This window comes from Colletotrichum costaricense, assembly GCF_030867565.1.
Source record: "Colletotrichum costaricense strain IMI 309622 chromosome Unknown Scaffold_28.1, whole genome shotgun sequence".
NCBI lineage: Eukaryota > Fungi > Ascomycota > Sordariomycetes > Glomerellales > Glomerellaceae > Colletotrichum > Colletotrichum costaricense.
In genome coordinates, this window is record NW_026848257.1 from 326,658 (window position 1) to 340,537 (window position 13,880).

Below are 13,880 nucleotides of genomic sequence, written 5' to 3' on the forward strand. Positions count from 1 at the left end.
GTCGACAAGTGCCAAAGGCTAATTGAGGCCTGTCCGGAGTAGGCAGCGGGGCTTGCGGGTGTTCCATCGTGGGAAAAAGGCGAGTCGGTGACGGGGGAATGTCAACGGATGGATCTCACGATGGATCCTGTCCACCTCGTCTTCTGTTACCAGCAGTGAGTTGCGAAGTACGTACAGCTCAAGAACTGTCTTGGTTGCTCAGCTAGAAGACCTGGGGACCTTGAGGGGCTGGCTTACTTAATTGGACCGATGACTCAGCTGCTCCTCCACCTCCTGCCTCTTCTTCCTCAAGTACACCTTTCCAACCCATTCCATCGCACCCTCTTCATTGCGACTACGAAACGAAAACATCACTCTTGTTCTTTCAGCCAAGCCTCTCGCTTCTTGGGCCTGAATCGTCTAGGATTCCCTCATCAGGAAGTAAACCAATCAAAATGGCCGTCCTGGGCCGAACAGACAGGGCGAACTCGCAGCAGTCTCCCAGCCAGTCGGCCTACACCACGAGCCGCCGTGCAGCTGCATCCTGCAGTCGTCTACAATCTCTCGTCTTTGGCCCAACTGGGCATCACACTCTGCCGCCAAACGACATTTGGAACTGTGGTATCGTCACCTGGATACCATGAAAGAGATTCTGAGCAAGTGCCATGTGTCTTCCATGCACAATGTCTTGCAGCTCGGACCAGAACCCAAGGGGCACCTTCTCCTTACGCCGGGGGCATTGTGCTGTGACTTGGCAGAAAGAGCCATTGCTATTGTCATTTTCCACTAATACGCAAAAGTCGTGACTTCTCCCTTTGGACTCGCATTGTCTTTGACGAGTTCGAATAGTTCTGCTGCCGCAACCGACCGCCAATGTCGACGGCTCTAGATCTTCCCAACCGGGATGTTTGGTATCACCTACTACTTTTCAAAGTGTCAAAGAAAGGGGCAGTTGTTGGCCTTTGTTGACTTCCCTTAATGTAGTAGCAATGCCTGAATATGACTCGAGGTTCTCTCGACTCTCAGACCACGGGCCGGATGCTCAGCCCAGCAACTTATGGCTATACCATGTCATCACCGTTATCCTTCTTAAAGAGACAAAACAACCAGACTACCCTTGGCTTGACACTTTTGTCCTTTTTATGCTAATCTTTGAGTCTTGCTGACGGACTGCTCGACATTGTCGCCACCCTCACGTTTACCATGTGTATCCTTCTCACGAGAAACTTTAGATGTTTTCCGGGGGGAAGGTTTTCGCGGCATACCTTCCAGTACATTATTCGATGCGCCAGCCCGAGATACGCCGAGTGTCTAGACCCGAAGGCTCTGGCCAAGCAATCCGAGGTATATGATATCGCCTGTCACGAATGCACCGGCAAATTCCTTCAGCCCTTCACCAAACCGAAACGACTTACCGAGAGCATGGTTGATGAGAATTGCATGGAAGCACAAGCAGCTACGGAGCAATATGTCAAATCCATGGTCGAATTCCTCAATATGGCATTGATGGATGCGGGACAGCGACTTCCGACTAGGTTTGAAGGAAATGCGGATGATCAATTTGTCAATCGAGTCAGCAAAATCGAGACAGCCTGCCGCTTCAACAAAGACCATGTCGAAAATGGTCCCTACTGCGAATGCTTAGAAACAGACGATGCCACCAAGGAGTTCGATACAAACAGGATCACTGAGCTTCACAACAACGCTGCGGCTATGCGGCGGATTGTCTCCCAATCATATTTCTTCCCTTGGCGAGGGTTCTGGTCCGGTGCCAACACCGGCAATCGACTCGCGGATGAATTTAATTATCGATTGTTAGCCCACACCCGGAGGCCGGCCAACGATGGAGAGCTCGATCCAGATTTTCCATCTGTCGAACAGCACACTGAATCCCACCGTCAACAGCCCGACTTCACTTTTTTAATCAACCTTGGCGACCGTAAGCCTCACGAAAGCGAGCAAGTCACGGTTGTGCCTGTTCTGAAAAGCGCCCCTGATATCATGGACCGAGTAAGAGTTCTTACGGCTCAACTGACGGAAAAAATCGATTCGTTCGGCGGGAGAGACCAGTGGGAACGCTCTCTAATCAACTCTTTTCGTGCACCATTGTTCGCTGACTTTGTCGCCGCCAACTTTGATACGCGCATGCAAGTTTCCAACCTTGTTGCGCATCTCCTGGCCCACGATCCAGGACTGACGAGGGCACGAATCGCTTCCATCAGCCGAATATTCCTAGAATTCTGGCACGTCGACACAGACGTCATGAGGGCCAACCTCCCCCAAGACCTAGGCACACTATTTGTCAGCCTGTTCAAGTGGAGTGTAGTGTCCATTACCCAAAGGGGCTCTATTGGATTCCGGAGTGGTGCGTACGCAGGTGGCATGCTCACTAGCCCTGGCCACTACAAGCATACCGAGTATATCCTCCTACGCAACGCATCCTTGAGGTTTAAAGACGAGTTCTCCAGACAGAGCCTCCTCGAGAGTGCGGTCGCACCGCTCAGGGAGGCGGAGCTTCGGAAACTGGACGACACGGACTGTTTTATCTGTATGGAGCCTCTCGGTACAGGGCGAGATCCGCACGCAGCTGTGCGCGTTAAATGCCCCTCGGAGAACCACGTGGTGGGGAAGAACTGCTGGATGAAATCCCATCGCCGCAGATCGAAATTCGACCCGAGGGAGCTGAAGTGCCCCTTGTGCTCAAACTTTGTGCTGGGTGAGTGGAAGATGCCGTTCAATAACACGGAGCTCTGGGCTTGGGATCTGGTTCGGAAGACCGTGCCGCAGCTGCTCGAAGAGATGGGTCCTTCAGGTTATGCTGAGCTTTAGAATGCAACATGAGTAGTGCTTTATGGTGTTTGTCATGTTTGGTTTTGGTTCGGACATGTTGCAGCAGCATGTTGATGTAAATAAGACGTATGTATAATAACATTCGGGAAGCTTGGTAGACCTCATAGGTCGCTCGTATGCTGCACTACTATTTCATCAATACTTGGAAGGCAATACGTCTCTTCAAGACACATGTCGTAGCCCAGCCCAGCCCAGCCATGAGTTCGAGACTGACGGCAGTAGCACATAATTGCGAAGCATGAATTAATATCCAGCAACTGTCAATTTGCATGTTCAGTTGGGGCATGGTTGATGGAAGACTTTCGTTTCATGCCCCAAGACCTTGAGCAACAACCAAGCCCCTCACTTCTACAGATTTAGCACCTGAGACAAACGACCCGGCCGAGCTTCTTTGACTGATGATGGTACCGTGCCGGATGAGGGAGCTACAAACAATCATTTTAAGTGTCCCTTACTCCTCGTGCGCTCCTTCGCAGTCGACTTTTGTGATGTGGCATATTATATAAGTCATGTCCTATGAAGAGTCTTTCTACTCATCTTGAGCATCTACAAATCAGTCACATTTCTTCTCTTCATTCATTCCAGTCAGATTCTTCTCTCAATTCCCAGCCCCTAATCCAGCCTAAATCTCTTTAGACCTCTTCACCAGTCCTTCAGATCTCTCACAACCATAGTCATGTACGTCTCCTCCCCCCGCCGCCGCCGCGCCCCAAACCCAATTCGCATCCGCCGCCACGCAAACAGTCCTCTCCTCGCCGGCCGCAGCCCCGCGCCCTGGACGCCAGACCACCCGGTTCCCCCGACCCCTTCGACAATAGCGTCCCCGGACTCCGCCGATACCCCGACGTTTCCCGTGAGCCCTCCATCCGCGACAGTGTCGACATGTAAAACGTTATGGGATACCGTTCTAGAGCGTACTCCCGATGAATCGTTCTCGGAAACAGCGGATCGGGGTTGGGGAACGGATCAGGATTGGGGAAACAAGTCGCCGTACCCCTCGACGGAGGACTCGCCGGCATCAACATATTGGGGGGTTGCCGAACTGGAGCGAACGAAAGATAGCCCCGGCGCGGTGACGCCTGGTGGTGGGATTAGTCCTGGTACTGTGGGTATTCCGAGGACGCCTGCCAGTACACCCGTTGCTGGGCGGGCTGGGTTTGCGATTGCTGTTGGTAGAAGAGGAGGGGTGTCAAAATTGAGGAGGATTATGTATTCTCCTGGGTTGCCTGTTTCGCCGCCGCTGCGATGGTGGAAGGGTGAGGTGTATAGGCCGGTTCGTGGGACTGATGCGGAGGATGAGAGTGAGAGTGGGAGCGGTAGTGATAGTAGTGTGAGTCGTGGGTTAAAGCGCGTGAGACTCCAGCGGAAGGGAACACTGGATATGAAGACGTGTGTTTGTCATGGGGGTGGCCCTGCGGCATCTGTCCAGTGGTGTAAGTATCCCCTGGTTCTGCTGGTTGTTCTGCTGGTGGTCCTCATCTTTCTGAATGTTCCATGGAAGAAGTGGACTTGAGAGCGTCGCCAGTAATCTCATTCTTGCATTTGTCTGAGAGAGCTTGGAGTTGCTGGATATCAAGGGTAATTGATATGGGATAGATAACAGGAAGGACTGTCTTGGCGAGGTAGATGGAGTAGAATCAAAGACCGTTGCCGTCTCTGGAACCTTCCCTGGCCCTCAAGGTCTTGCTTCTTTCTCCGCGAAGCTCTCGTGAATATGTGCCCGGGACTGCCCAAGGTGCTTTCCCGTCCCGGCAAGGTTAGACATCTACGAGGAAGGCACCAAGGTCCTCTCCTTCCCGTCCTCTCCTTCCCGTCCTCTCCTTCCCGCAAGCCGACACCTCCTACCTTACTTATTCGAAAGAGCCACTGATCCTCCCATCAGCGGACACCCACACGTCATTGAGTGCGTGGCTCAATTGGGTGGCGGACAGGGTAAAAATATACTCGTGCTAGCAGGTCCTCCGTGAAACCTGGCGAGCGCTCTTGTTCGAAGCCCCTTGCAGGCAAAGAGCGTTGAACAGACCCCCCGGTCTGTTCGTTTTTTGGTTTTTTCAACATTTTGTATATACTTCTGTTGAGGTTTTTGATTCAGAGAATTTTGCTGGTTCTGACGATTCGTTTCCACGTGGTTTCACGTTTGTAGCTGCTCTGCTGGTGGAGGTACGGACCTCGGAAGTGTGACGATGCTCTGATTTGCCTGGATGAATAGGGGAAGCAAAGCTGTTACATTGAAGTAGGGACTAGCATTTGAATTGGGAAGGTCTGTTACATCTACCTGCCTACGTACCCAGAGCGGACATGTTAATTCTCCTCGTCTCAATCATAACACTCGCATTTTGCCATACTACGATAGTCACCCCGACCTCAGCCACGACTTCACCACGGCTTTGCAGAGATTCAGACCCCTATTGAAGCATCATTTCATTACATCAGCTCTCAAACAATGACAGACCTACATACCCGCCATTTCTCCCACATCGGAGGTAACTCCACCGAACTCCTCGACCGTCTCGCCGTTTCTGAGCTCTGCAAAGGCTGGCCTGTCTACCGCGATGCAAGCGAATGGGCCAACTACCGCTCCCTCTTCACCAAGGATGCCTACGTTTGGACCAGTGCGTTGAATCACCAAGGCCCTTCCCACGATGCTTCTACTCTCAGAAGTATCTTGCTTGCCCCTGAAGCTAACGCCATATGGCATGTCACAGCTTGGAGCGGCGCACAGCCCATTGGCGACTTCATTCGCATGTCCATCGCGGGCAAGTCGTCAGGGGCCTCCATCATGCACCGTGAATGCGGCACTCTTGTTGAGCTGAAACCAGATACGGGCCGCGCCGTGGGCAAGATGAAGGCCACCATTACCCAACGCTTCAAGCACCACGACGGCTACGAGTACGACGTCGACTGTGACTGTCGGTTCCTCTTTTTCTATGAGAAGACGAAGGGAGAGAGAGGTGATGGCATCGAGAGGGATGAGAAATACTGGCAAGCTGCGTACGTCAAACTTATATATGAAAAGGACAAGATTGTACCCGTGGATGGGGCCAGGGCACCAGTCTTCGCGGACGAGGTGCTGGCTAGGTATCCTGCGGGATACAGATACCTCGGAGCTGCGCAGAGTACTTTGGGCTACGAGATTGATGCCAAGCTTATCACGGGAGAGGACGAGAGGGCTTGCAGCAAGATGTACCAGAGTATGGAGAGGTGGTTGGAGTGGGAAGATGGTCCGGTTGGCCTTTTCGAGACTTGAAGAATCCTCGACTTCAAGATGCAAGTAGATGCTTGAGGCCTGCGACCATGTCTTGGGCCGGGAGCTTGGCCTCTGGAGTTCGACCTGAAAGAAGCCATCATGCATAGACCCTGGGTATGCTCGACATAGCGTATAGGAAACAGCCGTTATAGAGAACATTCACATGCTATTACTACGTACACATCATTCAATATGGTCGTTGAAGTAGTGCAGAATGCTTGCATATCCTTGCATATCTCTCCCTAAGGCGTGCATGATGTGGCGATTAGCTAAGCGCGCATGGCGCCATGGCGGACGGGGTGGCGGATTCAGCTGTTAGATTTGTTTCTTCTTGGAACATTGCACCGACCCAAGACATGAGCTGGTTTGATTCCGAATGTCTCACCCATGATCAGGCAAGCGGGTAGGGTCCTGGCAAAGACTGACGCAGCTCACACGAGAGAGGAATGTTGGCGATCGCGTAGTGGCGTTGGGTTGTGCTCTATTTGTGCGTATCTACTGCGTGGCCGTGTCCATTGGCGGTCCAGGCTTCGGCTGTCCGGCGTCACCAAGGGATCGATGCAGTTACCAGTGTAGATATGAGAATAGTCAAGAGAGAATGTTGAGTGGACAGCGTCATGCATGCAGGCGTGACAATGGGCGGGAGTCCAGGCACAGCGCACAGAATAAATATTGAATATCCGTCAGTGGAGGTACGTTATACGGGCTGATGACAGCGAAAGATGCAGGCAGAGATGCATAGATGATGGGACACATCGGCGAAGAAGGAGCAATTCGGTGTCAATGCATGGTCCGTTCTTTTCCACCAAGTTCCCCCTGCGTCAGCCAAAGCGTTGGTTCGTCCAATGGGGACGCTTCAGGTGCATGCATTGGCTGAGAGATCTTCAGGTCCTTGAGGATTGAGGAAGTTCAGGTGCCCTCCAGCACAAGTGGCAGCGCAAGTGGCAGCACAAGTGGAGGCGGCCCCAGCGGGCTGGCTGCTAATGCCAGGTACCTACCCGATGTACCTACTCATGCCTGGTGGTGCCTGGTTTTTTCCCCCCATCCACTGCCACCTCAGGTTCCAACTTTGCCAGGCCTCGATTGCCAGGTATCCACGTATCGATTCAGCCCCGGAAAACAAACTTGGACACCTCGGTGGAGCTACCGCCCTGAAGGTCAGGTCTTCGAGTCTCCCCTGGGATTTACTGCGTAGGTGTGCGGTGTGGTGTGCCCTCACGTGATGTACATATGCAAGTGAGGTACCCAAGTACCCCGTACCCCCGGGCTCTCCTTAATTTCGTGACGTGCCAATACGACCGTCATTGTTTTCCTCCACTCTTTTCTTCTCTCTCCTCCTTCACTCCACTCCTCTTTTGACTGTGACCCCCGTCTTCCCTCCTTTTGTGTTTTATAGACATCTTTGTCCCACCCGTTGTCGATTCCTCCTTTGGACCTGTTCACTCTTTCACTCTTCCCAGTCATTCTTTTTGGTCCACGACAACCACCAACTCACTACACTCTTTTGTTTATTATAGTCACAGCCAAAGAGTCTCGGAACAACGCCAAAAAAGGTCTTTCCCAGTCCGCCCTTAATTACCACCCTGGGACCCTTTTCCTCTGCTCGACGATTTTATTATTTCGACCGTTTCTTAACGCATTAATCCAATCAAAATGAAGGCCTCCATCTCTCTCGCTGCCCTCACTGCCCTGGCGGCCACCGTCGAGGCTCAGAACTACCTCGGCTTCAACTCTGGTGCCACCAAGGCCGACCGCTCCGCCAAGTTCAAGGCCGACTTCGAGGCCGAGTTCAAGACTGCCCAGGGCCTCGAGGGTGCTCCCGGCGACTTCAACGCCGTCCGCCTCTACACCAACATCCAGGCCTACTCCACCCAGGACCCCATTGAGGCTTTCGAGGCTGCCATCGAGACCAAGACCTACATCCTTCTCGGTATCTGGACCTCCGGCACCGACAACATTGACAAGGAGATCAATGCCCTGAAGACCGCCGTCACCAAGTACGGCACCAAGCTCACCGACCTCATCATCGGTGCCTCCATCGGTTCCGAGGACTTGTACCGCAACTCCGTCACCGGTGTCAAGAACAAGTCTGGTGTCGGTGCGGACCCCAAGACCCTCGTCGGCTTCATCAACGACTTCAAGACCGCCTTCAAGGACACCCCTCTGTCCAAGGTCTCCATCGGCCACGTCGACACCTGGGATGTCTGGGGAAACTCCACCAACAAGCCCGTCCTCGACGCCGTTGACTGGGTTGGTGTTGACGAGTACCCCTACTACGAGAACGACAAGGGCAACACCATCGACAACGCTGGTTCCCTCTTCGACAAGGCCTACGATGCCACCGTCGCCACCGCTGGCGGCAAGCCCGTCTGGGTCACCGAGACCGGCTGGCCCGTCACCGGCGAGACTTGGGACCAGGCCGTTCCCAGCGCCAAGAACGCTCAGAAGTACTGGCAGGAGGTCGGTTGCCGCAAGCTCTTCAACAAGGTCCCCACCTTCTGGTACAACCTTCGCGACTCCAACCCCGACAACTCTATGAAGTTCGCCATCACCAAGGACCTGTCCACCACCCCTCTGTTCAACCTCACCTGCCCCACCACCTTCGACACTCCCTCCAGCACCAAGACCGCCTCTGCCTCCGGTACTGCCACCGCTAAGCCCAGCGCTTCCTCTGGCGCCAGCTCTGGCTCCGGCAACAGCACCAGCGGCGGCTCCGGCTCCGGCTCCGGCTCTGGAAGCGGCTCTGGCAGCGGTTCTAACTCGACCGTCTCCACTGCCGCTCCCTCTGCCACCTCCGGTTCCGGCTCCTCCGGCAGCGGATCCGGCTCTGGATCCAGCGCCAGCAGCACGCCCTCCGCGGTTGCTGGCTCTGGCGCCGCCGGCCTCCAGGCCTTCACCACCGGTGCTCTGGCCGTCGTTGCCGGCGCTTTCGCCCTCCTCTACTAAGAGGCGCGAGGAGAGTAGTGCACTCACTCGTCTTGTGGTCAAATTTTTCTAGCGCATTGGCAAGGTGTCTTTTGATTCCCCCTTCTGGACATGTGTTTTTTTCGGTATCATAATCATGGATAGATCGAGGATAGACTGATGGAGAAAAAATGTGATTAATCCATACACTCATTGTCATTTCAAATGCCCGGTGACTCTGTGACACTTGACGAATATCTTTCTATGTGACATACTCAAAGTACTCCCCACCGTTCAGTGTGTGAAGATTCATAGCAGTGAGTATTCAGCAGTCTAATCGCGTCATACAGGGCTCGAGCTGTTCCTCCCGAGCAAATGAACGAATCGGTTCGGTTAGCCTCAAGGTAGAGGTGTGCTGCGGGCCGCACACCCATTGCCCGGCCTCGATTTACGATGTAATTGGGCCAAGCGCGGTGGCAGCCAAGCCGGCCAAGAGGAGCCTCCCTCCCATCCACCCCCATGGTCACCACCACCACCACCACCACCCATTTGGCATCCCACCCCCCAGACGTCGGGAAATGAGATGGTGCTGATCAATCCCCACCGTCGAGGAGGCCGCACTTGGTATAGGCACCTGGGTTGTTGGCAGGCATACGAGGTCTGGACCGTCGAACGGGCTCCGTTTCTCTCTTTGGTTCATATTTCCTTCTCCTGATCAGGGGATGTCACGTCCCCGCTGAGGAAGCGAGAGGAGACTGGAGAAGTTAGAAACTCTGGAAGAGAGAGAGAGATTCGAGACTCGGGAGAAAGAGGACTGTGTATTCATACGAGCTCACACTGATGCACGGTAGAGAGTGGGTATTGGGAGAGTGGACGAAAGAGGAAACGCATTCCCACATATCCAGGCGCAGTGGCAAGCTAAATTTAGAGCTTGGACCCGAGTAAGAGAACTCGCAACATGATCTGGAAAACTGGTGACGGGAAGAGACGGCTTCGTGTTCGGTGTCGCGCCGTCGGACGCCGTTGTTCGGCAGGCTTGGGATGTGTGTGAACTCATTCGCTCACTGGTAGTTGAGCGCGATTTCATACGGAGGCAAAAACTTCTGGAAACCCCGATCGTGTTACCTCCGTCTGGACACAAACGATCTCTCCAATGCAGACTCGTCAGCGGAGCGAATCCAGGTACGCGACGAATCATGAGGTTGCTGTACCTGGCGCTAGACGCAAGACGGGCAAACAGAGTTCAACGGCACAGGTTACCGACCGGATCAGGAAGAAGGTGAGGAAAAAAATCTTGGAAGGGGGTGAGCTGAGAGTGGAGAACGCGCGTCCGTTGTTTATTCTGGTTTATGCATGTTCATCCCATTCGTTCAGAGAAAAGTCTGATTTGTTTACTTTGGCATTGGTCAGATCAGATCAAATGAGACCAGACGAAAAGAAACAATAAAGAAAGAGACGAATGACCGGTTCGATGAAGAAGAGAGAAAAACTTGGCTTTTCTCACTAAAAGAGTCAATACTCAATAGTGTTGGAAAGGCGAGTGGCAGTGCATTACGGCGGCCACGGGCATGCCCTGACCTTGTTGGTGATCATCCAAGAATTCAAGATGCAGGGCCGGGTTTGCGTGCCTAGTGCATACTGTACGATTTGCCAGTTGCTAACTTGGTCTCTGCCAGCCAATATTGGTTTCCTCCCAGACTCTTAAATAGTCAATCTTGTTCGGGTATTTTTGGCAACTCTGTATTTCGGGGCGCGGCGGGACGAGACTTTTGACGTTTCTGCGGGCCTTGTTCTCGTGATGCAATTGCACTCCGCAGCATTGTTTATGCCGGATAGCGGCACGATGAACATTATACCACATAGGGTGCTTCCTGGAGTTGTGATGACCAGCTGGTGAATAAGGACTTTGCGTCGTGTGTGCATTCCTCCAATGCCTCACTTGCGCACACCAACAGCGTTTCGACTTTTGCATGTTTTATGCCAAGACATTTCCCCTAATTTGTGCATTTGGCACGTTGTGAACCGGCTGCGGTTTGGCGGGCACATTGGCGGAAAGTATCCCCCATCCGTCGGGTCTCAGCCGCAACGGACCAACGGCTTTGTTCGTCAACCAAACGCTGTTGGGAGCTTTATTCGACGTCATTGACTGACTGCATCTCTAGATGAGCCAACAGTTCAAGATGTACGTGAGGATATCGCGATATCCAACAGGTGATAGTGGCGCATTCTCACACAGCCTGCTGCGTTCGCGATATACAGAATGTACTACAGAGGCCGCCCGCTGGCATGAACGTAGCCCTCTCGCACCGTGACGTCGCGCCCAGGTTCTTCCCAGGACGGCCGCGGGCCTCGACGGGATGCCGAAGCTTCTTCCCGCGCGCTTCCGGAGCCGCCGCGTCAACGCCATCGTCTCGGGAGTGTCATCTCCTACGGAACACACTTTTCGCATTGCATGTTCACATGGTCCCCTCCGCCCGCCGGTGGATCACTTCTCAACCTGGCTCCATAGCCCTGACGGAGCCCGCCCACCCGCACACAAAACTCCCACTCAACCACAACCCGGAATATGAATAACTTCCCCGGCTCTCACCGGTATCCGCAATCGCATCGAGGACCTTCCTCGGAGCGAGCATCGTCACGGAAGGGTGGCCGAGTTGGTTATGGCGCCAGGTTAAGGTCAGCTTAACATCTGTTTCCTGGTGGGGCAACCCGCGCGAGTTCGAGTCTCGTCCCTTTCATTTTGCGTTTTTTGGCATTGATTATTACAAGGATGGCTCTTATTCTGAATGTTTGGGCTTGCTCTGAGCTTATTCTGAGATGGGTGCTCGAGTGGCACGTAACTTCGCGTTTTGTCTTGCGGTTGACTGGCCGTTATGATGGCAAAATATTTGACCAGGTTTTGCACCTCAGCGCCGGCATTGCCAACTCCAAGAAGATAATGATCAACCTTGACCTTGACACCCGCAGGTATGAGAGGAGTGAGTGCCTTTCAGAGATAGTCATCATTCCCAATCACCTCTTCGAGACCTATCATCGCCCTTCATCCCCTTCAGTTTGTTCAGCTTCATTGCTCGGCCTGGATGAAGTGTGCTATAGTACAGAGAACTAAGTAAATTACCTGAAATACTGAGAATTGAACATCACATATCATCACGAGTATACATGTACAGAAACCGGCGTGATGTTTGACAGGTTGTCGTTGGCTGCCACGACTTCATTCATTCCCTGTGTTCTATGACCCTCATATCCTTGGCTACCGAGCCCTTCTCGTCCAGCCCATCATCCTTCACCTCTTCCCCAAATACCTCCTGCATGCGTTCTAGGCTGTGGCCTCTGGTCTCAGGGTACAAGAAGTAAAAGACGGCCACTTCAATCACAAGCCACACCACATATACCAAGTAGTACTTCCAACCCAGAGAGTCCATACCGATTGGATTGACAAACTGGTTGAAGAACGACGCGGCCTTGTTAGCAAAGACGAGGACACTAAGACCCATAGCCCGAAGCCTAAACGGAAGAATCTCCGTGGGGTAGAGGAAGAGCAAGGGGTTGAGACAGATATTGAAGGCGGCGTAGAAGATAAAGATGAAGGCGAGCGCAGCCTGGCTAGCAGCCGTAGTGCCCGTTGTGTTGTACACCGCGATACTGGCCGTCAGCGACGAAAAGGTGAGCCACATGGCAATGCCGCCTCCGACAAACATCCACCGGCGGCCGATCTTAGTTGAAAGCGCTGCCGCAAACAGAGCCGTGGCGTAGTTCACGGTGCTGATGACTCCGTTGAGCATGGTCTGCTCGCGTTGGCTAGTGATGCCGATGCTGGTGAATATCTTTGTCAAGTAGTATGACACCAAACCGTTACCACTCCACTGGCCGAACACGGCGAGAGTAAGGAGAATTAAGAGTCTCTTCCTGTTGGCCGGTGTCTTGAAGAAGAGCTTTGGTCCTACATCCTTGACCTGCTTCTCCAGCTGCAAAGCCACCTTCATCTCGTGGAACTCTGCAACGACCAGCGGGTCGGACGGGTCCCCACCCCCGTGATGCTTCACAAGGATGCTAAATGCCTCGTCATCTCGGTCCTTGTAACAAAGCCAACGAGGAGACTCGTCTAGGAACCAGACGAAAACCATCTGGATGACCGCCGGGAGCGCCTGCAACATTGTAGGAAGCCGCCACGCCCACGAACCGGCGATGCGGTAGCTCCCAAACGTCACCCACCCCGCCGTGAGGGCGCCGAGGTAGAAGCTGGTATTATAGAGCGAGCCGAATAACACGCGGTGCCTTGGGTGCGCGAGCTCCGAGATGAGCACCGGCGCCGCGGCGAGGGCCATGGTGATGCCGAAGCCGACGACGATGCGGCCGCCGATGAATTGTCCGATGGAGTGGCTGAGGCACTGGATCAGCACGCCAATAATCATGATGCTGCTACCCGTGAGGATGGACCATTTCCGTCCGAAGCGGTCCGAGACGAAGGCGGAAAAGGGGGTGGAAATGATTGCGCCGAGGGGGTAGGCCGCGCTGGTGAAGCCGAGAAGGGCGCCTTTGGGACTTCCGAATTCGCGGTTCCAGGCGGCGACGCCTTGGAGGCCCGTCAGGACGGAGCCGTCGTAGCCGTTTGTTGCGCAGACGACGAGGCAGGCTGGGGCGAGGATACTGTAGAGGCGGATGAGGGATGGAGTGAGGGAGGAGAGGGCAGAGTGGTTGTCTGAGGCCAGGATCTCTTCCACGGTCTGGGCCCGCGGGGGCAGAGACTCGGAGTCCATCTTGTTGGACATTCAAAGGCCAGTATAGATGAAGATGGCTGTGAGAATGATGACTTCCTCACCCGGGCTTCGCGGGTCTATTTATGCTGTATGACAGCCATGATCTAACATAGTCGCCAACCAACAGACATATTCAAGGA

At 53.7% G+C, this 13,880-nt stretch overlaps 5 protein-coding genes across 5 annotated transcripts; 4 read left to right on the forward strand and 1 right to left on the reverse strand.

The window, feature by feature from the left end:
* Positions 1 to 1,182: 1,182 nt before the first annotated feature.
* Positions 1,183 to 2,808, forward strand: CCOS01_16240 (uncharacterized protein; the record flags this gene model as incomplete). Its single annotated transcript, XM_060464377.1, has 1 exon — positions 1,183 to 2,808. The coding sequence occupies one exon, from the start codon at positions 1,183 to 1,185 to the stop codon at positions 2,806 to 2,808; it is 1,626 nt and encodes a 541-aa protein (XP_060305141.1).
* A 697-nt stretch (positions 2,809 to 3,505) lies between these two features.
* Positions 3,506 to 4,342, forward strand: CCOS01_16241 (uncharacterized protein; the record flags this gene model as incomplete). The annotated part of the gene is made up of 1 exon (XM_060464378.1): positions 3,506 to 4,342. The coding sequence occupies one exon, from the start codon at positions 3,506 to 3,508 to the stop codon at positions 4,340 to 4,342; it is 837 nt and encodes a 278-aa protein (XP_060305142.1).
* Positions 4,343 to 5,272: 930 nt separating this feature from the next.
* CCOS01_16242 (catabolic 3-dehydroquinase) lies at positions 5,273 to 6,076 on the forward strand (the record flags this gene model as incomplete). Its single annotated transcript, XM_060464379.1, has 1 exon — positions 5,273 to 6,076. The coding sequence occupies one exon, from the start codon at positions 5,273 to 5,275 to the stop codon at positions 6,074 to 6,076; it is 804 nt and encodes a 267-aa protein (XP_060305143.1).
* A 1,653-nt stretch (positions 6,077 to 7,729) lies between these two features.
* Positions 7,730 to 9,022, forward strand: CCOS01_16243 (glucan 1,3-beta-glucosidase; the record flags this gene model as incomplete). Its single annotated transcript, XM_060464380.1, has 1 exon — positions 7,730 to 9,022. The coding sequence occupies one exon, from the start codon at positions 7,730 to 7,732 to the stop codon at positions 9,020 to 9,022; it is 1,293 nt and encodes a 430-aa protein (XP_060305144.1).
* Positions 9,023 to 12,198: 3,176 nt separating this feature from the next.
* CCOS01_16244 (uncharacterized protein) lies at positions 12,199 to 13,752 on the reverse strand (the record flags this gene model as incomplete). The annotated part of the gene is made up of 1 exon (XM_060464381.1): positions 12,199 to 13,752. The coding sequence occupies one exon, from the start codon at positions 13,750 to 13,752 to the stop codon at positions 12,199 to 12,201; it is 1,554 nt and encodes a 517-aa protein (XP_060305145.1).
* Between the last annotated feature and the right edge of the window lie 128 nt (positions 13,753 to 13,880).